Consider the following 26,424-nt stretch of genomic DNA (forward strand, 5'->3'; position numbering starts at 1 on the left):
AGTTAGGGTATGGTCCCGGTATTTCTCGGTTCTTGATTTCCCGGTAAATCCCGGTAATTTTATGGTGGCGAAACAACCGGGACTAAAATGTAGGAACCGATGCTCCCGGTTCTTTTCAAAATATCCGATTTACTCTTTTTTTAAATTGTATCTGCATTTGGATTTGTGCGATGGCAGTTTTAATTTAATCTGACAAAGATAAACATGATATTTATCGCAAATAGTGCAATTTGCAGCACTACACTGCTACAATTAGGTAATATAACTATATTACTTAACTATAGATGTATTATAATTATATCCCTAGACTAAGTTTAATCCAGTGATATAATTATATAACTAAACTAGTAACGTATTATAATTATATTCCTAGTAACATGTAAGGAATCGCTTTAGTTTAGCTATGTTACGGCATATAATTATATCCCTAGGGTTATAACTAACTATACCTCCGCCGCACCACCGCACTCCTGCCTACAATAATTTCACTAAACTTAATCCAGTCATATAAATTATATGACTAAACTAGTAACATATTATAGTTATATTCCTAGTAAGATGGCAATTAATCTCTTTCATTTAACTATGTTACGACATATAATTATATCCCTAGGGTTATAACTATATAACGGCTTTATCTATCTTACTGCGACATATACCCTACATTGACAACATTTAACCGCAGTTTAGTCGTGATCGCATCTGTCGCAGTTGAGGTGCACATCTAGGAAACCAGGTAAGTGGTTGTGCTCCGAAACCTTGACAATTTTGTCCTCTAGCGTGGTGATGGCGCCGTGGCAGCCCATCTTCTGGTGGGTGCCGCACTGCCAGCGGATCTTGACGCCCTTCTGTCGCTCGCGGTGGTACTTGTGCCCTCTGAAGTACAGGATGCGACCGCCGCGATTCGTCCGACGGAATATAGCTAAAAATATATATTTATATGTAAGTACGTAATTTGGCAGACGTCTTGAAAACACAATCTGAAGAAATGTATACTCGTAGATACAAGTAGCTACGAGACACAACACACAATACTTATATTTATTGAAAATATTTTGGTTCGAGGGATAATTAAATAATTTTCGGGGCAACAATAAACAGCCAGTTATTATTAACAAGTTTGTATTACTTTCTCAGTATTAAACTTTCCTTTTATTTATAAAACAGTAACTTCTATTAATTGCCCCTAAACCTCAGCGATTGTGCTGAACATAAGTTATTTTGTAAAAAAAAGTAAGACTTGATCAAGTAATATTATATATATTGTTTCAATTTAAAATCTAAACAAGTTTTTCTTCTGTTTTCGAGCTGATTTGATTTAAAATAGCATTACGAACATAAAAGTACCAGAATATTTATTATTAATAGGCTTAGGACTTTTTATCGCATACCCGTGGTTCAAAAAGCCTTGACTTTTCGATTCGAAAAACAAAATAGAAACTATGCGATAAAAACTAAGCCTAATTATTAACAAAATAACTACACAGTCAATTTAAATGCAGTACCTACACTGATACAATAACAAACAAGATATGTCTCATCAGTATACATCCATGGGACACTGCCCATACAAAAGTGTCCATTCTCCTTTCGTCGTATCGAAACTGTAGGTAATACTTAAAATTATGAAAATATCATAACAATTAAAAAATGTCGCATTCTTCCTGTATCAAATTTTAACATAACTAATCTAAGAAACAAGGGAAATGGTTGTGCACGGAAATCTTGACAATTTTGTCATCTAGCGTGGTGACGGCGCCGTGGCAGCCCTTCTTCTGGTGGGTGCCGCACTGCCAGCGGATTTTGATGCCCTTCTGTCGCTCGCGGTGGTACTTGTGGCCTCTGAAGTACAGGATGCGGCTGCCTCGGGCTGTCACTTGGAAAATTGGCTCTTAAAAAAATAGTTAAAACTGTTGAAATGGTAATAGCGTTACAATTTCTTGAACTTAGAATAAAAAATAATAAATAAATTGAGTTATATTTAATATCTAGGTGACCGGCCACACCAGACCGTCGCGTGTCTCGGGGCGCGCAACGGACGTCCGCGCCACGCCGCCTCAGTGTAATTCAAAAAACGTCTCCTCAGTACATTTTGTATAGGAAGGACGTAAGACGCGCCCCAGGTGGCGTGGCGGCGGCGTGGCGCGCGCCTTACGTCCTTCCTATACAAAATGTGTGTGGAATTACACTCGGTGCGTGGCGCCGACGTCCGTTGCGCGCCCCGAGACACGCGACGCTCTGATGTGGCCGGTGCCTAAGATTGTACAATAAGGACAAAATAGAGTGGTATGTTATAAATATAACTACTTGGGAGACATGAGTTTGAGCCCCTGCCATAAGTTTTTGGCGTTTTAGAACGCGTTTCTTGATAGCGTAAACGTTACGGTAAATAACATATATTTAATTGTATGGAGGTAGCAGTGGCGGGGCTTCGATAAAACTCGATTCCCTACGGGTTCCCTAAAATTCTCCAGTATCTGTAGAAGTCAATACAAAACAGATCCCGAAAACCCCTCCGGCTTTATCAACGAAAATTTTCACGCCCCGCCCCTAGGAGGAAGTGAACAGTGTCGCAAACGGTTATTTACGAGAACCAAAAATATTATATTACTTGCTATTACTTGGCTATAATAAACAGTATAACTACCAAATTACACAATACCGTATATGTATTTATACTGAAACGTTAACGAAAGAACGTGCTCTATTCATTAGTCAAATTGAAAACACTTAGTAGTTCATTCCAGTAAAAACAAACAAATACAACAAAATACAAAAAGTATGTAGACGTTAGTTCTCTGTAGAAGGGTGCTAGCAAATGTTAGCCAAATTCCCTGTTGTATGGAAATGCCGATTGTTTTAGTGACCGGCCACACCAGAGCGTCGCGTGTCTCGGGGCGCGCAACGGACGTCCGCGCCACGCCACCTGAGTGTAATTCAAAAAAGTCTCCTCAGTACATTTTGTATAGGAAGGACGTAAGGCGCGCCGCCAAGCGGTGCGGCGCGCGCCACGCCGCCGCCACGCCACCTGGGGCGCGTCTTACGACGCTCTGATGTGGCCGGTACCTTATTCAGCTTTATTCATCAGATACTTAAATCAAAAATTTTAATTATTACTAACGAAAGTAAGTAACAAAATCAAAAAATAAATCTAGATCACTTTCAAACTTTGATTTGAAACACAATTTTAGCTGGGCGTGATGAATAAGTGTCACACGAGACCTGGTGCCGTAGTTGAATGGCATTCTTGCGACGCGAAACGAAAACGAAACGCCGCGACGGGTAGTCTGGCTCTGTCGCGCCAATACACAAGAGCGATAGATATGATATCTACGAGCGTTTCGTTTCGTGAGCGTTTGTGCCATTCGGCTACGCACCCTGGATCCGATATGCAATATCTGGTCAATTAGTTGGATCATGGGAATGTGCATGGATGATCTTCACCACCTCCTGCGCCAGAGTTACCACAGAGCCGGGACAGGGCAGCTTATGCCGCACGCCGCACCGCCACACCTCCTTCTCGCCTGCTAGGCGCTGGCGGTAGTACTTGTATCCTTGGTACCACATCACGATGCCGCCTCGTGCCGTCTTCTGGAACACTGTTAGCCCTGGAATTATATGCATAAATGTACCATGTGGAATAATACTGATTATAAAATTCTGTGATTCCGGAATCGTCAATAAATCTCAACTCACATTTTATTAAAATGATTTATCTAAAATCCAAAGGCAACTTACAATTTTTTTTCATAAACTTTCATAGACGTTGTGGTATAGGTAGGTACCTATTTAAACGTTCTATACACAACGGCATATAAATATTAGGTTCATAACTTCGTCGTAATAATTACGAGGACAAACAACAAATTTCAGTTCAGCTAATAAATTAATTTTTTGATTGATTTGCGATAAATAAAAAAATCATTCTTTATACACCATCGGTAGTGAAATAACAGGGTTATGATAGTGAACATTATTGATCTTCGCAATCTTGTTCACGACAGTAGTCACGGAGCCGGGGCACTTGAACCTCTTGTGGGTCCCGCATATCCACACCACGCGCTCCAACGCGAGTCCTGTCTTCCGTTTTTGATAGTACTTGTAACCTTTATAGAACATTATAGTGCCGCCTCGTATAGACGTTTCGAATACTGGATCTGAAATTAAAAATCAGAAACATTCATTGTTTTACACTCAAACAACAATATTTATTGTTTTACAAGAAATAATTATAACTGTACGTAAACAGGAGTCTAAAGAGATTTTTAGGGTTCCGTACCAAAAAGGTACCTACAAAAGGAACGCTTATAAAGAAAAAAAGAAACAAAGAAAGAATTCGTTTATTACTACAACACAGCAAATACAAAGTTATGAGATAGGTAAAATCTATACCTAAACTTAATACCTGTATACTTAATCTAAATCTTATACTGCAACTGTTTTGGTCATTAACATAGCTGTCTTATGGTGCGGCTCTGTCCATATGTCTGTCTGTCTGTCACATTACTAAATATCTCGAAAACGACTTATGCTATCGCTTTGAAACTTGGAATGTTTTTTTTTTAATATTATAGAAAATCTGCGGCAATGCAGGACGTTTATGTTGAAGGGATAATTTGTGTAGCAAGTGATACCTATTATGTCAAAATCCTAATGCTAATCCTAAATCCTAAGCTAGAGACCGAAAGTTTGTCATTTCTTGTCTTGAGTCAAAACCCGTTTGGAAACTTCAGAAAACCCCAGGTTCTTCTTTCACATTCACTGAAATCCATATTTCATAGTCAGGATTGTTTGCAAACCAATGTCAAGTTAGTTTGTTCTTTAATAAATCTTGCCTAACAAATGACCAGTTACATTTGTCCCCCCAGTCGAGATTAAAGTTAACGTCAAGTATCGTCTATCACTTGATAAAATAAATAATATTCGGAAGTAGTAAAGGTTCATATATGTGTTCAGTCATCAATTAAATATATTTCTTGAAATAAACACTCATTAACAGAAAATGTAAAACACCAGTTTCTTAAGAAAGTAATCGTAATTGACCTAACGAACCTTCCCTTTAAAGTTAAAGAAATCATTAAAAACAGATTTTATATATCATATATCTAAACGTAGAAATACACATAAGGGTTAAGTATAGAAGAGTTACTCAATAAATTCTTCTTTTTTGACCAAAGGGGGCAAAGGGTTATCATAAATAGGGATAGGTTGCAGGTCATGCATGTCACAACTGGATGCTGCAGTTGAAAACCCCTGTAAATCCATATTTCTTTGAGCTCTCTTCTTTTGCCTCCATAAATCATTTGCCTTCTTCTTTTCTCTGGGTGACATATCTGTAACTAGCCGTTTAGATTTATGATAAAGTAGTCTTTTTTTTCGTTTTCTTTCTTCCTCCTTTTCTGGGTTTAGTTTCAGCTTTTCCCTGTATCTTTCTTGTCTTTCAGCTGGCGTTAATGGTTTGCGCTTACGACAAGCAATAATATCTGAAATAACGATTTAAGTAAGTAAATTTTATAAATCTAAGATATTTTTTATTTATTTAATAAGTATTAAGGTAGGTAATAAAACTTAAATAACAAATAAATAATAAGCTAACTAAGATTGGACTATTAAACATGTAAAATCGGGTAACTCACGTAAAATTGTCGAAGGTCGGTCAGAGCGAAACTAGCAATGGACGGTCGAGAAGTTTCCAAAGTTGCAGAACATTCCTCATGAGAATTTTCGGTAACTTCTGAGAATGTTCTCGAGAACGAGAATTTATCAGAATACTTCGTAGTTTATACCATAATTTCGTCGAACTCAGCAAGTCATGACGTAGTCCCGTGGTAGTGCGCTGGCTTCGCATGCCGATGTTCACAGGTTCGATCCTGACAGCGATCTTTTTTTTTTTTTTTTTTTTTGTATATACATATATTAGCATGACCAAAAACAGGCATCAAGAAATAATAGTTCGGTACCTAATTTAAAAAAGTCAGGACTAAAACTTGAAGTCTGAAAGTCGAAATGTTCCCTGAAGTATAGTGAGAATTTAAGCAACTTATTGTGAGAATTTAGGTAACTTATCACTTATCAACAAAATAGCTAACTGTAATAGACAATATTATACCTATAATAATATATAGTTTTATATTATGCCCATTTAAACATTATTTCAAGTATATTCTCTTGTTTAAATAATAAATTGCATGTTGCGGGAATGTTCTGCGAACATTCTCAAGAATGTTTCCGCTTTTTGGGAATTTTCTGCAATTTCTACATTACTAAGCGAAACATGTCGAGCGACCTTCGACAATTTTACGTGAGTTACCCGATTTTACATGTTTAATATGTCAGTGTCTCACGGTAGTTTTATTATTAAGATTGGAATTCTAGTAGGTGCCTGGTGAAGTTTAGAGAAAAGAAAATATGAAGTTGTATTTTGAAATATTTACAATCTTTATTTAGTCATATTAATCTGAAAAGTAGAATTTTCACAATTACTTATATCTGGAAACTACCTCTACATATTAGGCTAAGCATATTTATATAAAGTACGTAGACACTGACAAACCTTGGTATGTGGCTTCTTACTAATATAATTAGCTAACGTCATTCTAATTAAGTATTTTTTATTCAGATCTAACATTCAAATTACAATTAAAGCTTACAAATAAAAATAAAACCAAACCGCTCAATCTTTGCAACAGACCAAAACCACAACTCCTCTTTTTTCCTTATTTAACTACAATATATATTTAATTACAAATAATTCGGACTTATTTCAGGGAGTACGAACAAGGTATGAGTCCCTTCCTCTATTTCGTAGTGGTTTCGAAGATCACTTACGCGTATTCGTTCAAGCGTCTTATTGTCTATAGGCGGATGGTTATGCGGATATATTTTCTTGGTGGCCGTGGACACCACTTGACCGTCCAGTGTGCACACGGAACCGGTGCAGCCGCTCGGCTTTCTATGCGTTGCGCAGACCCATCTTAACTTCCTCACTTTTTTCCCCACTTCTTTGTCTTTGTGGTATTTGTATCCTTGGTAGTATAGGACAATGCCACCGCGCAAACCATTTTTAAATATTGGACCTGAAACCACAAAAATATGCAAATCAATAATTAGTAGGGGTTCAGATTTGAAATCGAAATTGTTTTAAATCGGTGCGTAGATCACGCAGATGATAATGTCCAAATGAACCAATAAATATTATCTAATTAAAATAAAGATACACCTTATGAGATACTAGTAGTCATTGTTTTTGATATGCATAATTAAAGAGAGAAGTCGTCATTTTCCTTTTCTGAAACCTACCCAAATTAATTGGTACGCGTATATCTATTTATTATTTTATTGAATTTTTCCTTATACCACTTCTTCTTAGGTACACAAGTATGTAGGTATGATAGGGTATCGCTATAGCGCTTACAACTACACGGATCTTACTTGGGAGATTTACAATATCCAACTATATTTAATGATTTATTTTCTTTCAACCTAACGACACCAAAATGATCAGTGGTTATGCACATTACATGTAAATATCTCAGTATTTATAGTAGTAGCTCTGCCCAAGCAGCCTTGCTTGTAGTGCGTCGCACACATCCACGCGACTTTCGCGCCGGTCTGTCTCTTGCGGTAGTACTTGTAGCCTTGGTAGAACAGCATTACCCCGCCGTGGCTAGTTTGGACAAACCTGGGCGCTGCAAAAAGGAAAAGCGCTTTTAAATGTACTATCTCTTTTTTATACTGCTTTTGGAAATAGCTGCTTTAAAATATGTTTCGAAAACACAAGATAGGGATGTATATTATGTGTATGTGTTGATAGGTATTGATATGCCGATGCACTTTGTTGTGTTTATTTCATTTCCTATTTTCCTCTCAGTTATTCTAAGGATCGCTGGAAGAGAACCCTTAAAGGGATAAGCTGGCCTTTGTACATAACCACTGTACTTTTAATTTTGTTCTGTGCAATTAAGTGTTTACTACTACTTCTACTACTAAAAGATACTAAAATCGCTGTCAATAGAAATTGTCAACAATGTAAACAAACCATTACATAAAATATCAATACTTTAGCACAATTTTATTATTTTAAAGGTTGAGGATCATAATGTGATATGAATTTATTAAATAACACATGGATTTAGCCAGTACCTGATGAGTTAGAATGCAAATTAAATACATTTTGACAACAAGGTTTGTTTACATTGTTCACAAGTTCTATTGACGGCAACTTTATTTTTATTTATCAATTAACAAATACAAAATATAAATAAATAAATGCAATAAGCACATAATTTTATTAAAAAGTCTTAATATAAAAATAAAATACACACAAAAAACCTTTCCTGTTTTAGACTGTCGAAGCCGATATTGAATCTGAAAACAAAAGTTATTTAACTAATTGTACTGTACAATAAACAATAAACACTAGTAAACGCCTCACTTATTCGCAAATGAAAAAGGCATCCCCGTCTATCATTCTGCAACTATAAATGTACAAACTTCAAACGGAGGCTCATGGTCATGATTTCCGTGTCTTCTCACGATGACGTCTTTCTCTGTGAACACAATAGCCGGGCACCCGTGTCGCTGCGTCTGGCTGCAGTGCCAACGAGTCCTGGGCCCGGACTGCCGGTGCTTGAGATACTTGTAGCCTTCGAGGATCAACGCTCGACCGCCTTTGCGTGTGGGTGTAAACGTCAGATCTGAAAAAAAAAACGTTGATGAATTAAAAACCTCATTTCTGTCTTTGCTGTCCATTGGTTTAAAGTTAGTCACGCTTTTATTGTAATGCTTACTGTCATATTTTAACAACAAATAGCTATCCGTCTGTATCGACTGTAAAATGAAAAGAAGGATTTTGTCACTGTCTTTATTGAAAGTAAGATAAGATATAAATAATAATTATACATGAAAAATAAATTGGTCAATTTAACTCAAATTTCCCTGCATTAATATAATTTTTAAATCGTTTATATAAAAGGAATTTTGACCACTACCACTAAAAATATAATAAAATATGGTTATCATATCACCCCTCTATACCAATGCAGTACTAGGAACCTGAGTGAGTACCTACCTACCATGGCGGCTGGTGAAAATTTCTGCTAGGCAACATTGAGCAAAAAGAAACCTACCGTAACATTAGGTACTTTACTAGTAATCAATTTTAGGCAAGCCGGTGGGAATCGGCTTGTATGGACCAGCCGCTGCTGCTACCTACTAACTTGCTTAAGTACTAATCGTATCTCTACAGCTCTGTTATAAATTTTATGAAAGTTCTTCAATGACTCGCGTAACTAGGTAACTACCAGGTACCTACTTATTAAGTACACCCATGAGGTAACGCTCGAATAAGTATACTAATGTTGTTTGCAATGCAAACTGACTGTGTAATAGTTGACGTTGATGCTGCACGCCCCGACGACGCTTAATATCGATGCACCTACTATATATTTTATCATTTTTTGACAAAGCATACTTTATTGATGACTTAAACACGACATTAGCATTGACGAATAGGCGAGACGACTAAAAAACTAATTAGTCCGTCAGTTAGATTATCAAAGGATTTTAGACATGTATTTTTTTTCTTTTTCCTCGTAAACGAAAAATGACGACGGTACGCGTTGAAGTTTCGCGTGACGTCACGCATAGGTATAATTTTTACTTAGAAGTGACGTCTCAAGCCCCTACTCCGAAAATTTGATGCTCTATATCTTTGTATTTTTTCATTAATTATAAAAAGCGAAAAATAGGTGTTCAGTATTTTTGGACGATCTAACTGACGGACTAAACAGAATGCCATTTTTTTATGTAGTCGTTAAATTAGATAATTTTCGAAGGGATCGAAAAAGATCCCGTTATAATCGGTTCGGAATGAACCATCACTTCAGGTGGGTCCGAGACACCGGGCCCAGGAGATGCAGGAGCTATATAAGCCGTGGGATCGATAGGCTTATGGTCGTGTTTGTTAGTGAACTTGACTATGAGGTCATTGAGAGTGTAGACGACGGCACGACAGCCGAGCCGCTGGTGGGTGGCGCAGTGCCAGCGAATCTGGCCGCCTTGTGTTTGCCGATGCTTGTGATATTTGAACCCGTTGTGGTTGAGGACACGCCCGCCTTTCAACGATTTTGTGAAGAATATAGCTGGAAAGGTAAACTTGTGTTAGATGCTTCTAGCAAACAGGTATTTTGCAAAAATAATGACAACGTCCGACAGAGATTCTCGGCCGTGAATAAATTGTATGAAGTTCGGCCGAAAATCTCCGAGACTTCATACAATTTTAAATTATTATAATGAAACCGATAAAATGTAGGTATACAAGTATACATTTATAGATAAAATATAATTTCAGCTCAATTTCATTATGAGTACGAGTAGAATACAAAGGATAAAGGGCAATTGGTAATAAAAAGAATTTCATCAGCCAGGTGATATACGCTCTTGTATCTAATAAAACAAAAAATGTTGTTTATAGTAAAGTTCTTTCTTATGATTAAAGAAACACGATACGATACAAATAATAGTAGTAGACTACTTAAGAATATGCAAATTAAAATATTTTCTATGAAAAAAATCTTTTTTTCTTAGACCTTAGTAAATATGAGGCCTGTTTTACTACAGTAAAGGCTAATCAAGTTTTTTATTACATGTCCATGATGTCCATTCTCTAAATGGCGACAACAGAATTTTGATATTAAATTATACCATCCAGCTCTGCTTCGTTCTATTTTATACAAAATACTAACATCTGTGCCTATAAGCTAACTTTGGTAACGAGCTTGTCCGCCAACAGTTGATTAAATTGTAACCAATGTTGGTCACGAGGAGCATGATTGTGAACGTTGCTGTACTTGTAGATAATCTCTGTGTTGTGTAAGCTGTAAATGAAGGCGGTGCATCCGTCTTTCCTGAAGGGGCAGTGCCACCGCACTCTGCCGCTGATTGTCCGGTGCTTCGAGAACTTGAAACCGCCTAGGTACACGCAGCTGGCTCCGCGAGCCGTGGTGGCGAATATAGCTGAAAATTAGAATGGGGTCTAAATAATGTCTTTTGAATAAAAAAGTACCAGAGTCTGCATGTTATGGGTCAGACTGCATCATGAAAAGAGTACCTTCTATTTTTTTTTACGTACAGGATGTATTTTGATAGTGGTTCTGCACTGATTTTGGTACTTAATGCAATTACACGTGTTGAATAAATAATCTAGGTCGCGCGAGTGCGCATATTTGCGTAAAGACATTGCTACAGTATATGCTATACCTACGCTGTACGATAGCTAGATCGTACATACTGCCACTTATAAAGCAAAACAACGAGAAGCAACCTAAGAGTATGCAAAATTATAAACGTTAAATAAATGAGTAAAAACCATATGTCAATTTAACAAATAAATGCTATAAAAATAGTAGTGAACACTGTAAACGAAGGTAGGTAAATGATTATGTTTCTTCATTTAAGTCCCTAAAGCTAACTTTTCGTCTCTGCTGTGGCGTCATTGGGATGTCCGAGAAGGACGTCGCTCGCTGAGGCGCCGTGCTCGTCGTCGCAGGAACGGCCGCAGGGGTCAGTGATAGTACTGCTTGCAGTGGGGTGTCAGGTTGAATAGGCGTCGACTTGCGTTTCAATTTGCAGATAGCAAGTATAATAGTTATGGTTGAAGTAATTCCCAATGCAATGTAGATTATGACGTAATGGGTGGTGTCATTTCTATCAAATGTGTCCAAATGTGCTTCTTTAATGGCCGTTAATTTCTGGCTTATGTCAAGAAATTCTTCGTTATGATCTTCCGTTAAAATAGGAACATCTTTCGGTAAGGATGTTTTTATTACGTCATTGATCGGTGATATTTTCGGAATTTCCATGTACAAGTCTTGTACAAACATTTGACTCTTGTAATCATGTTGTGAATGTATGACGAAGGATTTTCCTCTTATAGCGCATCCTGCAGGAATTGTGACCAGACCCGTGTCGATCAATGTCTCAGTGGATACGCCGTTATCACATATCACGCGTATCGGGTGCTCTTGGCAGTAGGAATACAGCCAGGTGTCCTGTGCATGTAATTTGATCCACCTGTCAGCGCATTTCTTGGCTGTCGCTTGGCAATAAGGTTTGTTATTGTTGTTTAATAGCAATTGCATGTCACAAATAGATTCACCGACTTTCATTGTGTATACAGGGTGATTTAAAGGACAGAGCATTTTATCATTTTTGTGAGCGCTGCATGCGTGAATGTCAGTTTCTGTCATTGGAATTATGGTGTCTTTCTTGACGTTGATTGCAATGTATTTCGTTGCTGTTGAGATGTAAAGGGCGTTGTCTCCGTTTCTGCGTGGAAGGTCGATAATAGCGTCTAACTCGAACTGTTCACGGTTTAATAATGGTAGGCGTATCTCCATTATTAAGGTCTTTCGAGTCACTTTTACGTGGATATGGAGCAACCCGTACAGGTCTTCAGCGTTGTCAACTGGAATGGTGAGGTCATCCTGTATATGCCCCGATATCAGTTCTAACTGTTGTTGGAGTTGCATCGGGGGTAGTAAATGCACGTTTAATCGACCATGGTATATGTCAGTGACGGTGTCAACTAGGGTATCTTGAATTCTTCTAAATTCGCCAATTCACCATTTCTCCGATATCTTGTCAATGTCAATATAGTTCAAAATCCTTTGAAAAGCTCTGAAGTTAGTTTTCTGCTCACTAAAAAGCTCGTTAAGTTTGCTAGTTTGCTGCTGCTGTTGAGTATCTGTGGCCTTAGGAGTCGATGGCTCCCCAAAACGGTAATTTGAAAGCATCGTACGAATGTTGTCAGTACGAACCTGCATTTGCTGGTACACATTATCCACAAAATACTCCCCAGTTTGGTCAGGTGCGTCACGAAGCTTCAAGTTATTCTTCTCAAATTCTTCCCATAACGTGTCTACGGCGCCAATTCTCGTCCGTAAGTATTCTTCGGTTTTCCTGAAGTCAGAGTCTTTCTTGAAGTTCGTTTCCACTCGCTGAATAGCATCGATGATCTCCCTCTGACGTTGCAATATACGATCGTAATCATCCATGGCTCTTCAAGCAGGTATGATTTGTCAAATGTCAAAATGTCATAAAGTACCTTAAATAGTACTATAAATGTCAATGTCAATAATGCAAGTGTCAATAGCAATAAAATGCCCAATGTCATAAAGTACCTTAAATAGTACTATAAATGTCAATGTCAATAATGCAAGTGTCAATAGCAATAAAATGCCCAATGTCATAAAGTACCTTAAATAGTACTATAAATGTCAATGTCAATAATGCAAGTGTCAATAGCAATAAAATGCCGAATGCAAAATGTCAAATTCAATAGCATGTCACGGTTCCTTAGTAGGTATTCTTGAAATCCATTGTGCGATACCACGTCCTCTCAACTAAGTTGGTGAGACCCGCTTGTGGGAGGCCAACCGAGTTGAAACGATAACCACACTAAACTTTCTCTGAACACCATCACTAAGCTCGAAGGACCAACATGTACGCGCCAGTTGACGGTACTGTCAGAATCCCAGGAACCCATAAATAACTCACATACGTTTGTTGTTAACCATAGTCTTTAATGCACTGATTTTGGTACTTAATGCAATTACACGTGTTGAATAAATAATCTAGGTCGCGCGAGTGCGCATATTTGCGTAAAGACATTGCTACAGTATATGCTATACCTACGCTGTACGATAGCTAGATCGTACAGGTTCAATGAGGGCAGCTACCAGATCCCTTGATGCCTCCTTTCGATTTCAAATAATTTATAGAATTTGGAAATAACCTAGTGTTCGAGAAAAACGTAAATTATTAAAAAAATTTCATGCTTTAGCCGTTGTAGTAGTGCAATAAAGTATCTTATTATTATGTGTTTCTCCGTTTTAAAACTCTCTTTCGAGCCCGGTCATTTACATATAAGGCGTGCGTGGGGATATAGATCCAACACGTAGACGACGTAGAGGCCATTTGCAGATAGGTATTTGATGTCATGTAAAACGCCTGCTGGATCCCATTTACAGGTACATAAATATATTCCCGTGAACCGGTTTCATAAGGCATTGGAAGCTATTGTAGATTATAATATGGATAGAGTGCTGGTCTATGGTTTAAGTTTCGGTGGAAAAAATACTGGGCTATTACAAAGAAATGGTCAAGCAAAAGGATATGCTGGATCTTAAACTTTGTGGTAATCACATTGAAAACGTTACAAGTGTTAAGTTCCTGGGCATCCACATTGACGATCTACTTACTTGGAAAAATGAGCTTGCAAACGTAGAGGCTTCCATCAGCTCTGCTTGCTATGTTCTGCGTAGTTTACGGGACGTAGTTGATCGTAATCATTTGAAGATGGTTTATCACGCACTGGTTGAATCGAAGCTTCGCTATAGTATACAATTTTGGGGCAATAGCTATGACTATAATATGCATAAAGCCTTCGTAATACAAAAGCGAGCGATAAGAACCATAGTGCGGATTTCGCAACCTCAATCATGTAAGGAACACTTTATAAACATGAGAATACTGACCGCCCCGTGTTTGTACATCCTTTTGCTCCTTACTGACCTCTTTAAAAATCTAGGCGAATACGAGACTTCTGAAGAAAGAGAAATACGGCTAAATACCCGAAGGAAATATCTACGTTGTAAGTTGCAGCCAAACTTAAAAGTAGTGAGCCATTGCGCATACTACCAGGGGTACAGCTCTACAACAAACTTCCTAGTGAGTGGAGGAACATTACTAGCCTAAATATTTTTAAAAATAGATTAAAAGCCCTGTTGTTGAGGGAGTGCTTCTACTCAATTGAAGAATTTATTAATTATTTCAACGAAAATTGACTGACATAAATAATTTTAGTAATACCTAATAATAATAATAATATTCTAATTGTGATTTTTTGGCATTTGGCTTTTACTATATGTTGTAAAATTTATGCATGTTAGATTAATATTTAGATGTAGTACATTTAGACACAATTGTTATTGTTCATGAATAAATAAATAATAAATAATAATAAATAATCCGGACACCCGCCATAACATTGCTGGCACAAGTTATCGAGGCAGATGGTGACTCGCCACTCGGTAGATGGGCACCAGATTTTCCATCGTAGAGACGGCCAGGGACAACACCGGCGTGAGTGGCTCAGGGGTGTCGAGAGGTTACTCGCGGCGTTACACTGCCACCCTTGGAGCGACAGCTCAGACGTTCCTCTCTGGATAGCCAATGAAGGCAAGCCAGAGCCTGAGCCAGAGTCCTGCGGGTCCCCTTGGGGTTCCACTCCGGCCGGCGAAGACAACGGAGACCCTGACCGACTCTCGGGAACACTCGGGTCCGTGGGGTCGTCACTCCCCAACAGCTCACCACAAGCTGCCCTGCGGGCTTATTATTATTATTATTGATCCAGGATCTAAAGCTTCCTTAAGACCAGAAAAAAATGTAAATAGATCGAATCGAATCATTTGGCAAAGAACAAAGATATGGGTAAATAGATACAATTATTAAGATATATTTTTGAAAATTATATTGTTATTATATTTTAAAATAACTTTGGCCGCCATGAAATGGCCAGCAAAGTGAAAGAAATCTTTACCTGGAAATAAAATCATTCTAATGAACTTTCTTAAATTAAGTGTAGGTATATCAGTATGTGAGTATGTATAGTAAAAAACAAGCAACAGCACATATGCGTTTAAATATCGTTATTGTTTTGATTTAAAAAATGCAATACGTACTTCTGTCTTATCAAACACGTGTCGCACACTTTTTACACGTGTATAAAACTTTAGTGTAAACAAAATCATTCACATTCTAGTATGTTCAAGTAAAAAATAACACTCCACAAATTTACTATCACAATAATATTCAAAGAATGTATCTGACTTGGTTATATTTGTTATACGAAGTCAACACGACACAGTTTGTAACAATCTATACGCCAAAATGTTGTCTCCTGTAATTCTTCTTTATTTATTTGTTGCTCCTTACGCACTAGGAGATGGTGAGAAATATTCTATATTCAATAATATTTTGCCAATATGAAACGTAAGGTACTGGTCCCACCGCGAGCTAGTAATCTTTGAGCTATCGGCTATAAAAACTAACAAAAGATAAGCACCCCCGTGCAAAGAAAGGAGACACGGCGATTTTAATAGCTCACCGTTGGGCGAGTAACTATAATAAACATCGCCGTGTCTCTTTTATTTGCACGGGAGTGATTATCTTTTGTTCGTTTTTATAGCCGATAGCTCATATCTTACTAGCTCGCGGTGGGACCAGTGCCTAAGACCAGTAAAAACCTAATCCTCACCAATGTGTAACAGGCCCAATATATCTTTAACGCTATTGCATGTGCACTTTCCAAATTTCAGATCTTTCATCTCGTATTATGTTCGGCCAGAGAGCGAACATCAAAGATTTTCCATACTTCGCTGCCCTCGAGAAGTGTGGTGCCGCCATTATTTCTGACTCTTGGCTTGTCACAACCGCACAATGCGTTGCGTAAGTCAAGTATAATTTTGTGACCAATTATTACCTCTTCGCGATTTATGCAGCTCTGACGTTTATTATCTATTCTCAGGCTACATTATTTAAATACACAAATTGTCGTCCTTTATGGGCCCAAAAAGAGAACGTAATCCAAAAGTTTGCTTACAAGTCTTCTGATGATTGTTTTTAGAATCTTTTTTTTTAACTATATTTGCAGTTTAAATTTGCACGCATACACATTATTTTATTAATTTCAAAATTCTTATTGTTTCAAAATAAGTTTGTTGTAAACAAAATGTATTTTTTGTTTTCAGTTTTAATGACCATAATTTCGGCCATGTGTGGGTAGGAGGGAACAATGCTAAAACCAGCCGACAAATCAAATACGACACAGTTGTAATTCACCCTGCGTTTAATAATCACGAATATCCGAACAACGATATTGCTCTCCTGAGACTGGCCGAGCCTCTGACGTTCAGCGATGCCGTGCAGCCGGTTGGGTTGCCGCCAGACAACAAGGATATTACGAAAATGATTACGTGGGAGTTACACATACCGTTGCTGGAAAAGGAATGCGTGAGGTACTTTCTTATATAAACTTTACAATCGAATTATTAAAACATTTCTTACAAAACTAAGCTTCTTTAATAATTGGGATAGAATATCTATGTTGCTAATTTAGTTAACTATTACCTGGAACTATGATTAATTGATTACGTATACATTTATTTATTTATTTATTTAATCTTTATTGCACAAAAGAAAAATCTTACAGTACAAAAAGGCGGACTTAATGCTTACATACATTCAGGAGTATCTTTAGTTTACTCTTTGCCTGTGCGGTATATAGGAAATTAAATTTAAGGGCGATCAGTTGTTACTTGCGCGGACCAAGATCGTGATATTTTTATATTTTTCCAGGGAAATTTGTTGAAAGTAAATGTAATGCCAATCAGCAAGGAGGTCTGCCTGAGCTACATACCTCTCGCAGTACGGATATTCATGTATTCGAACAGGCACGTATTTGATGACTACATCTGCGCTACCCGGGAGAACCAACACGATTATGGCCACGACTTGCCCGGATTAAGTCAGGTAAGTTCCGTCTATAATACGGATGTACCTCATGTACCCATGTTAATATGTATATCCCGATTGGCGACATGTTCTGAGACCCTTTAGGCCTTAATCAAGCATGAGTGCTACACTCCTTGCACATAATGCACGTCCTTAAGGACGTGGGCATTAACACCCATCACATCATGCTTAGCACCCACAGTACAAGCTTTGCTTAGTTTGGGGCTGTTCTGTGTAAGGTGTCCCCAATTTTTTTTATCCGGAGGTATATTAAATATGTCTGACGAAAGTTAAACGTCCAAAGGTATAAAACATATGTAAAGTCAACAACGATAGAATTGTCGCCTGCGGTATTTCCGGACCGATACGAGCTTCAAATCTTCAAGAAAAGAGCGTACACCCATCTTAAAGGCCGGCAACGCACCTCCAACACCTCTGGTGTTTCGGGTGTCCATGGGCGGTGGTGATCGCTTACCATCAGGTGACCTGTCTGCTCGTTTGCCTCCTATCCCATAAAAAAAACTAGCATTGTGAACACAAAACAAACTTTTAATATATATACCTACATGGTTTGTAAAAGATGAGTAGTTGAGTACCTAGAGTGAGTGTTCCGTTGGGATATTTTTTTTTGGGTTCATATTGGCTCATATAAATTTATTTGTTATAAAATTATTGTTTATACCGATTTGTGCTCCGAATGATCATTTCTCATAATTTTACTTATCATAATTTTGTTTCATTATTAATTTATTATCAATAGTACTACTATCACTGTTCATAATAATCATTTAGTCGAAAATTTTTAATCATAAATTCTATACAAATATTTAATAACATTCATAATTTTGTGTTTAAGAAAATCATTCATCATAAAATTATTTAAAAAGTTTTGGGGAAGTTCTATGAAAATCTTGTGCCATTTATAGAAGCGCGCTTGAAGCTTTTACAGTGACATATACAATTTACATTAAAAGTCGTTTCTGGTTCGCTCACGGTCAACCTAACACGCTCCTCCTCGCTACGCTCGTCGTCGCACCTAACTGGACTGTCACATGTGATGTCTGTTCTGTTAACAATAATATAACGATAAATTATATTACTCGCAATCGTTATGATCAATAAGTATATAAACATAAACATTAGTATAAAACGTATTTATGATGAATGACATTATGAACATAAGTCATTCGAAGTTACGATAGTTATTAACATAAAATTGTTATAAATAATGATCGTTATAATGTAAAATTGTATGAGAAACATTTTCGGACTACCAATAATCTATATAACAATTTTATATGAACTTTGGCGCACCCATTGGGTCCATATTGGCTCATATAAAATTATTTGTTATAAAATTATTGTTTATACCGATTTGTGCTCCGAATGATCATTTCTCATAATTTTACTTATCATCATTTTGTTTCATTATTAATTTATTATCAATAGTACTACTATCACTGTTCATAATAATCATTTAGTCGAAAATTTTTAATCATAAATTCTATACAAATATTTAATAACATTCATAATTTTGTGTTTAAGAAAATCATTCATCATAAAATTATTTAAAAAGTTTTGGGGAAGTTCTATGAAAATCTTGTGCCATTTATAGAAGCGCGCTTGAAGCTTTTACAGTGACATATACAATTTACATTAAAAATTCGTTTCTGGTTCGCTCACGGTCAACCTAACGACGAGCGTAGCGAGGAGGACCTCGCTACGCTCGTCGTCGCACCTAACTGGACTGTCACATGTGATGTCTATTCTGTTAACAATAATATAACGATAAATTATATTACTCGCAATCGTTATGATCAATAAGTATATAAACATAAACATTAGTATAAAACGTATTTATGATGAATGACATTATGAACATAAGTCATTCGAAGTTACGATAGTTATTAAGATAAAATTGTTATAAATAATGATCGTTTTAACGTAAAATTGTATGAGAAACATTTTCGGACTACCAATAATCTATATAACAATTTTATATGAACTTTGGCGCACCCGAACACAACACTATGAGTAGGGTCTAGTGCTATTTGGCTGCGGTCTTCTCTAAGGCGGAGGAACTTCTCCAGTTTGGGCTCTGCCCTAGATTCGAGCGAGACGATATCCGCTGTGCTGTGCTCTACCACACAAAGCGGAATATCATTCGCTATGCCCTACCTCCTAGACATTGTAGAGGTATAAGAGCTATGTTTTTTTTCTTCAGGGCGCATCCGGCAGTCCTCTCGTGCACCAAGGCGAGCTGGCGGGGCTGGCAGTTGCGCGCGGCGACCCCTGGCAATCAAATCTTTTCACTTTTCTCAAAATCGGAAAACATACTGAATGGATCCGTTTCATCACGGGAATTACACCCGATTATTCGCAGTATACGACTCCTGCAAAATCTACTTATGATTGGGGTCCGGAGAGGGAGGAGGAGGCTCAGAAGGCACCTTGGGAGCCTCAATACGAGTAGTATTGTACATTACGATACAAGTGCGGAAAAAAGGAAGTTCGAAACGCGTAGCGATAAATTAGAACACGACCGAAAGAGCGTTTTAAATGGACACGAGTTACGAATTTCCTTTTCGCACGTGTGTTGTACGACGTTTTTCTGAAGTTTCTCATAGGTAAGCGTGCTCCACCGTAAACCGCATCATCACTTACCAGGTGTGATCGTGGTCAAAAGTTTCGACCTGCCAAAAAATTAACTACTTTGCGCACTAGTACAAAAAGCATCACCTGTACTAAATAAATAAATAAAACTTTTGTATTTTTTTTTTTGTTTTATTTAATGGTACGTACCTACTTACTTTTTAAAAGCATGTCAATATATAGGTAGGTAAACCTTGCTTTTCAATAGGTTTGGATGATTACGTTTTACAACTGCATCGTTAACACCGATGATGACGGCACCGAACATGCCAGTACAGTATGTGTGAGCAGTGCCTGCGCGTCTTCGTACCTATCTGTAGGCAGTCACTTTCCAGAAGATTTTTAGCATTCCAGCTAGGATGACAAGCACCGGTTGTGAATATAAGACCCCCACGCCACGTGCAGTGGTTGTAGAGTGTGTTGAGAGATATCAATATGCGGTCTCGGAAGCGACACGCATTTATAGCGACAAAAGGTTGTAAGAAACTGAAAATATATGTTTAAGATTTCTCGGGCTATGTAAGATACGAAAGGCAGATGCTATATTATTAAAAATAATTCGGCCGCGATATAAGTAGGCATTTGCGGTAGCCATCCGAATGAATTGCCAATAAAACTGTCATTTGTCGTTGATTTAAAACCTTTTCAGTTTTTTCTAATATATTTTTATTAATAATGCCAAAATATTTTGTTCAAGACTGCGTCTTCAATTATAAGAGAATTAAGGTTACAATATTTTTTTCTCCAAAAACGCAACAAAAAATATCATTAGAACATCCCACAAAGTTGCCCCGTACCAACGCGTAATTTTGATGATTTCAGGAATATGCTTTACTAACGATTTACAGAAATAAATTCCGGTAGGCTTACAGTACAAAATGTATTTTCACCACACCAACTGGTAAATACACTCTTTGCTATTCGAAAACAGATAGCAAAAGTGAATTATATCCACAAGAGTGCAAAGTAATTTCATACAAATTTTAACTTGATGTCTTAAGCTGGTAGGCAGAAATTGCTTATACTTAAATGATGTTTTTGATCCATAAATATCGAATAAATTGATGGATTTGATTTAGTTTGATGTTTTATATTCAATATAATTGTTCATGTTGGCGAGGTGAAAAATTGTGTGTTTCACTCGGGGGCAAAGTTTGTTTAACCTTGGTGCCTTGAAACCCTCGAAACGTTCAAGATTCCTCATATTGGAATCAGGCAAGAGTGGTTAAACAACAACTTTGCCCTCTTGTAAAACAAATCACTATTGTACAGTACATACATCTATAGGGCAATCCATGGAACATTCTTCATTACTTGTATAATCTATTCGGTGACGGTGGATTATGATTATGCTCGTCATTCGATTTGATAATCTCGTCTTGAACGGTGAAGACGACGGCCTTACAGCCGCGACACTGCTCGGAGCAGAACCAGCGAGTCTTCATGGCAATGGTCCTTTGACGGAAGAACTTGAAACCGTCCTTTATTATGATGCGAGCGCCGCGCGACGTTGTGTAAAACTCGGGAACTGAAATAAGAGATAGTGTCATAAAAGTCTTGTAAAGTGTTTGTAGAAAATTTGCAATAAAGATCAGAGACGCCATTGAGCAACTATAACTTACTACAAATAACAAGTACCTAACTACTGTATTTATATTTAGATGCCAATATTAGTTTATTCGCTTTAATATATATCGTATGTATGGGTACCTGTACATACATCGCTAAAATATAGAGATAATGAAGTGCACTTTATAATTTTATTAAATCGTTAACACAAAGACCGTTCAGAATTCCACATAAAACTCAAACACTATAAAAAATCAAAAATAGGAACCCCGATACAACTTAACGCCTCGGCCACATCTAAGAGACGCATGTCCTGAGGTGCGGAACGGACGTCCGCGCCACACCGCCTGAATATAATTCAAAAAACGTCTCCTCAGTACATTTTGTATAGGAAGGACGTAAGACGCGCCCCAGGTGGCGTGGCGGCCTGGGGGCGCGTCTTACGTCCTTCCTATACAAAATGTACTGAGGAGACGTTTTTTGAATTACATTCAGGCGGCGTGGCGGAGACGTCCGTTGCGCGCCCCGAGACACGCGACGCTTAAGTGGGAACGCTACCTTACACAAGGGTTACGTTTCAAGAACCCTCGTACCCAGTCCACTCCCGCCGTTTCATTTTTTTTATCAAAAGTATTCCTGACATTGTTAAGTTTTGCATATCTAAAAACAAACTTCCGCAAATAGGTAATGGTTAGCCCATTATGAAGTTTCAACTGCTCAGTTATTTCGTCTTCTTGCTCTTCAGTGAAAACTGGCTTTCTACCGAGGCGAGGGTTGCTCAGCTTATCCTTTGTTGTAAAGTGGAAAACGGGATTTTTAAACGCTAAGGAAGCTCGTCTTGTTGACATTCCACTTTCTATAGCATCTTTTGCGCGTAGCAAGGTCTCTTTGGTCCATGCAGCTTTAGTGGTAGTTCTTCGGCGTTTTTTAGGCTTACCTGAAAAATAAAGAAGTGTGTTGTTTATTATTACCGACAATAAGCTTTGTGTTATATCTAAGGTTAAGCGGACAAAGTGCAGAACGTATGGAATGAAGGTAAATAAAAACTTTTCATCACATTTGCTGTTTAAAGGTCTCATTGAGAGTACGTGTACTGAAGAATAATGCACTATTTTATCCCCAAGGGAGTAATGGATTTAGTTTAAAATAATAATACAATCCGTACAATACTTCAGGCAAAGGATGTTTCAATCAGCCAAGGATTTTTTTTTGCACCACTAAATTTGACGTTTAGGCTATAAAAAAATATACGATATGAAAAATGCGTTTTAGGTATTTATATTTTACAATTATTTCAGTTTGTTTTACAATATTGTATAACTAGCTTTATTAATAGTTCGTGAACCTGCCTTAGAAATCTATATTATTTATGATTACGGTTCGTTAATATTTCATGTATGTGGGTAGCTTTTGCACATTGTAATTTTTCCTCAGTCACCTGTTGACCACGAGCGCTGTGAAGTGTTCGGAACGTCGGGATGAATTGTAAATTCATTATACGCGATTTATTACCGTTTCCATAGTTTTTTTTTCATAATATCGGGTAGTCTTGTGTTGTTTCCATCTCCGGTGGCACATTGCTGGGACGTCAGTCTTCCGCCACCACGGCCAGTGCAACCACCGACATGTTGGAAAAAAAAGTTAATTAATCGCGTTCGACCTGTGTGTGACATCCACGTGTCAATTACATCCACGTTAAATCGTATTAGGCGGAAAGTGGTTGTGGTCATTTTTAGTGTTGATGATGTGGTCGTCAACGGTGAAGACGACCGCCCTACAGCCGCGGCCCTGGCCGGAGCAAAACCAGCGCGTCTTGCGCCCATAAGTCACTTGTCGCAGGAACTTGTAGCCGCGCATCGCGATCATGCGGCCTCCGCGAGATGTCGTTTCAAATCTCACACCTGAAATCGTGGTTTTTATTATTTTCCTACTTTAAACGAATTAATTGTGAGTGGATATTGGAATAGCAGCATTAGCCATGTCGAATAGGACGCACAGTCATTTGACATTAAATGTGCTACCTGTAGAGGTACCACAATGCAAACTGCTGTAATATTCTTGTTAAATGATTTATTATCCACCTAAATGTTATGATATACTGGAGTAGGCACTGTAGCATACTTATTAGTAAAATGTCACAACAACATAAGCAAACGCACAAAACACAGTATTTAAAATACTAAATTCTACAAGGTGGTTCATGATTATGATCATTATTGCTTTTAACGATTTGATCATCAATAGTGAACATGACGGCGCGGCAGCCGCGCCGTGAGAGGAGCAGTACCAGCGAGTCTTGGGGCCGATAACTAGTTGTCTGAAGAATTTATAGCCCCCCATGATGATCATGCGACCGCCGCGCGACGTTGTTTGAAACCTGGCGCCTAAAATTATCAAGACACGTTACTTAAAGGTAAGTAGTGGCTGAATACAGTGATAAAGTAATGTCTCTTTGTTGGAATATGAGCTGCACTACGTACACTTCGTACACGGTAAAAATAAACTGATGACAATGAAATGAAACAATTATAATTATATCACAATAAATCTTTTATGTTGTGCTAGACAGTGTATGTTGTACTAGAGTAGTAAATGTATTTGTCACAAAGAGGTAACTTAAAAAAAGAATTACACAAAACACCGCACCGCAGTACTAATGCAAGTATCGATATTAAGATGATGATTCTATGATTTATTCTTCACATTTATTGTGTTATACATATAGCTTCACAAATAGTAGTAAATTATTTATTTAAACATCACGTATTAAACACGCACAAAACACAGCGTTAAATCCTAATAGGCGGTTCATGGTTATGATCATTATTGCATTTAATGATTTGATCATCAATAGTGAAGATGACGGCTCGGCAGCCGCGGGCGTGGTGGGAGCAGTACCAACGGGTCTTGGGGCCGTAAGTTATTTGTCTGAAGAATTTATAACCACCCATGGTGATGATGCGAGCGCCGCGTGAGGTTATTTGAAACATAGGAGCTAAAATAATAACAGATACCTATAAATTATCACAGATATGATCACCGGATTGGTGCTGATAAAGGCTTGACATATAACGTTGGGTCAATTGGACTACATTAAGGACACTTTTTAGGGTTCCGTAGTCAACTAGGAACCCTTATAGTTTCGCCATGTCTGTCTGTCCGTTCGTCCGTCCGTCCGTCCGTCCGTCCGTCCGTCCGCGGATAATCTCAGCAACCGTTAGCACTAGAAAGCTGAAATTTGGTACGAATATGTATATCAATCACACTAACAAAGTGCAAAAATAAAAAATGAAAAAAAATGTTTTATTAGCGTACCCCCCCTACATGTAAAGTGGGGGCTGATATTTTTTTTCATTCAAACCCCAACGTGTGATATATTGTTGGATAGGTATTTAAAAATGAATAAGGGTTTACTAAGATCGTTTTTTGATAATATTAATAGTTTCGGAAATAATCGCTCCTAAAGGAAAAAAAAGTGCGTCCCCCCCCCTCTAACTTTTGAACCATATGTTTACAAAATATGAAAAAAATCACAAAAGTAGAACTTTATAAAGACTTTCTAGGAAAATTGTTTTGAACTTGATAGGTTCAGTAGTTTTTGAGAAAAATATGGAAAACTACGGAACCCTACACTGAGCGTGGCCCGACACCCTCTTGGCCGGTTTTTTTTTTCGCCTCTCATCGGTTAAAGGTCATTTTAAGTGTAAGGCTGATAATTATATTGTATGTATAGATAGACAATGGTTCTCTTACATGCAATAAATAAGAAATAGTGTTTACCAAATTACCGTCGACAAAAAATATACTGAAAAAAGGATACCTAAGTAGGTACATTTATTCAAAGTCGCAGAAACATAATAACAAAACAAGTTCGAAATTATAAAATTAAATACATGATACACATGTACGGACTCTGCTGCAGTAATGAGAATACACGAAAATCTAAGTGTTTCACAAAATCATCTCTCTAAGAAAACGCTATAGGTAAGTACCTATTAAATTTTACTAGGCGGCTCATGGTTATGCTCATTCCTGCCATTGACGATCTGGTCGTCAATAGTGAAAATCACAGCCCGGCATCCTCGGCCTTGTCCAGAGCAGAACCAGCGAGTTTTGGGGCCTGTCGACATCTGCCGGAAGAACTTGTAACCGTCCATGATGATAATCCGGGCCCCGCGTGAAGTTGTCATGAACATTGGACCTGAGAGGATATCAGTATTAATGACAAGATGAAAAGAAAATTACAAATAAAATATGTAATTAAACAACCCCATTAGAAGCATAAGATAAGGGAGACCGGGGCTAGTTGACTATAGGGGTACATAGGTATTTGAGACAAAAATCAAACTTGAGCCAACCAGTGAGGTACGAAAGTCCGTCACCTCCCTCCGCTCAGTAACCGGTGAGCCTCTCGTACCTCATATCGTATCACTGGTTGGCTGAAGTTTAGTTTTTGGCTCAATTTTTTAATAGTTAGGCAACCTACCCCTATAGTCGACTAGCCCCGGTCTCCCCTAACATAGTAGAAGGTACAGTCAGCTGCAGAGAAAAGGAGACCTCCTGTCATACAAATTTGTATGCAAGGGGGTCAACTTTTCTTTGCAGCTGACTGTACCTGGGATGCTGGAG

The 26,424-nt window shown here is 37.8% G+C and overlaps 3 protein-coding genes across 4 annotated transcripts; 1 reads left to right on the forward strand and 2 right to left on the reverse strand.

Annotated features, from left to right (window-relative positions):
* Nucleotides 1-686: 686 nt before the first annotated feature.
* LOC125235129 (FLYWCH-type zinc finger-containing protein 1-like) lies at nt 687-4,048 on the reverse strand. Its single transcript, XM_048141574.1, has 4 exons — nt 4,000-4,048; nt 3,466-3,608; nt 1,700-1,889; nt 687-922 (listed from the first exon to the last, which is right to left on the reverse strand). The coding sequence occupies exons 1-4, from the start codon at nt 4,046-4,048 to the stop codon at nt 687-689; spliced, it is 618 nt and encodes a 205-aa protein (XP_047997531.1).
* A 2,366-nt stretch (nt 4,049-6,414) lies between these two features.
* Nucleotides 6,415-9,626, reverse strand: LOC125241679. Its single transcript, XM_048150260.1, has 3 exons — nt 8,494-9,626; nt 7,521-7,688; nt 6,415-7,076 (listed from the first exon to the last, which is right to left on the reverse strand). The coding sequence occupies exons 2-3, from the start codon at nt 7,651-7,653 to the stop codon at nt 6,742-6,744; spliced, it is 468 nt and encodes a 155-aa protein (XP_048006217.1). The 5' UTR covers nt 7,654-7,688; nt 8,494-9,626; the 3' UTR covers nt 6,415-6,741.
* A 6,262-nt stretch (nt 9,627-15,888) lies between these two features.
* On the forward strand, nt 15,889-20,261 carry LOC125242306 (trypsin-5-like). Of its 2 annotated transcripts, XM_048151072.1 has the most exons (4): nt 15,889-16,009; nt 16,380-16,509; nt 16,812-17,078; nt 17,419-17,565. In XM_048151072.1, the coding sequence occupies exons 1-4, from the start codon at nt 15,952-15,954 to the stop codon at nt 17,429-17,431; spliced, it is 468 nt and encodes a 155-aa protein (XP_048007029.1). In that variant the 5' UTR covers nt 15,889-15,951; the 3' UTR covers nt 17,432-17,565. The 2 variants fall into 2 exon arrangements, with proteins under 2 accessions (XP_048007029.1, XP_048007030.1); XM_048151073.1 differs by lacking the exons at nt 15,889-16,009; nt 16,380-16,509 and adding an exon at nt 19,799-20,261 and having other exon boundaries at nt 16,944-17,078; nt 17,419-17,592.
* The last annotated feature ends 6,163 nt before the right edge of the window (nt 20,262-26,424 follow it).

Source organism: Leguminivora glycinivorella, chromosome 2 (assembly GCF_023078275.1).
Source record: "Leguminivora glycinivorella isolate SPB_JAAS2020 chromosome 2, LegGlyc_1.1, whole genome shotgun sequence".
Taxonomy (NCBI): domain Eukaryota; kingdom Metazoa; phylum Arthropoda; class Insecta; order Lepidoptera; family Tortricidae; genus Leguminivora; species Leguminivora glycinivorella.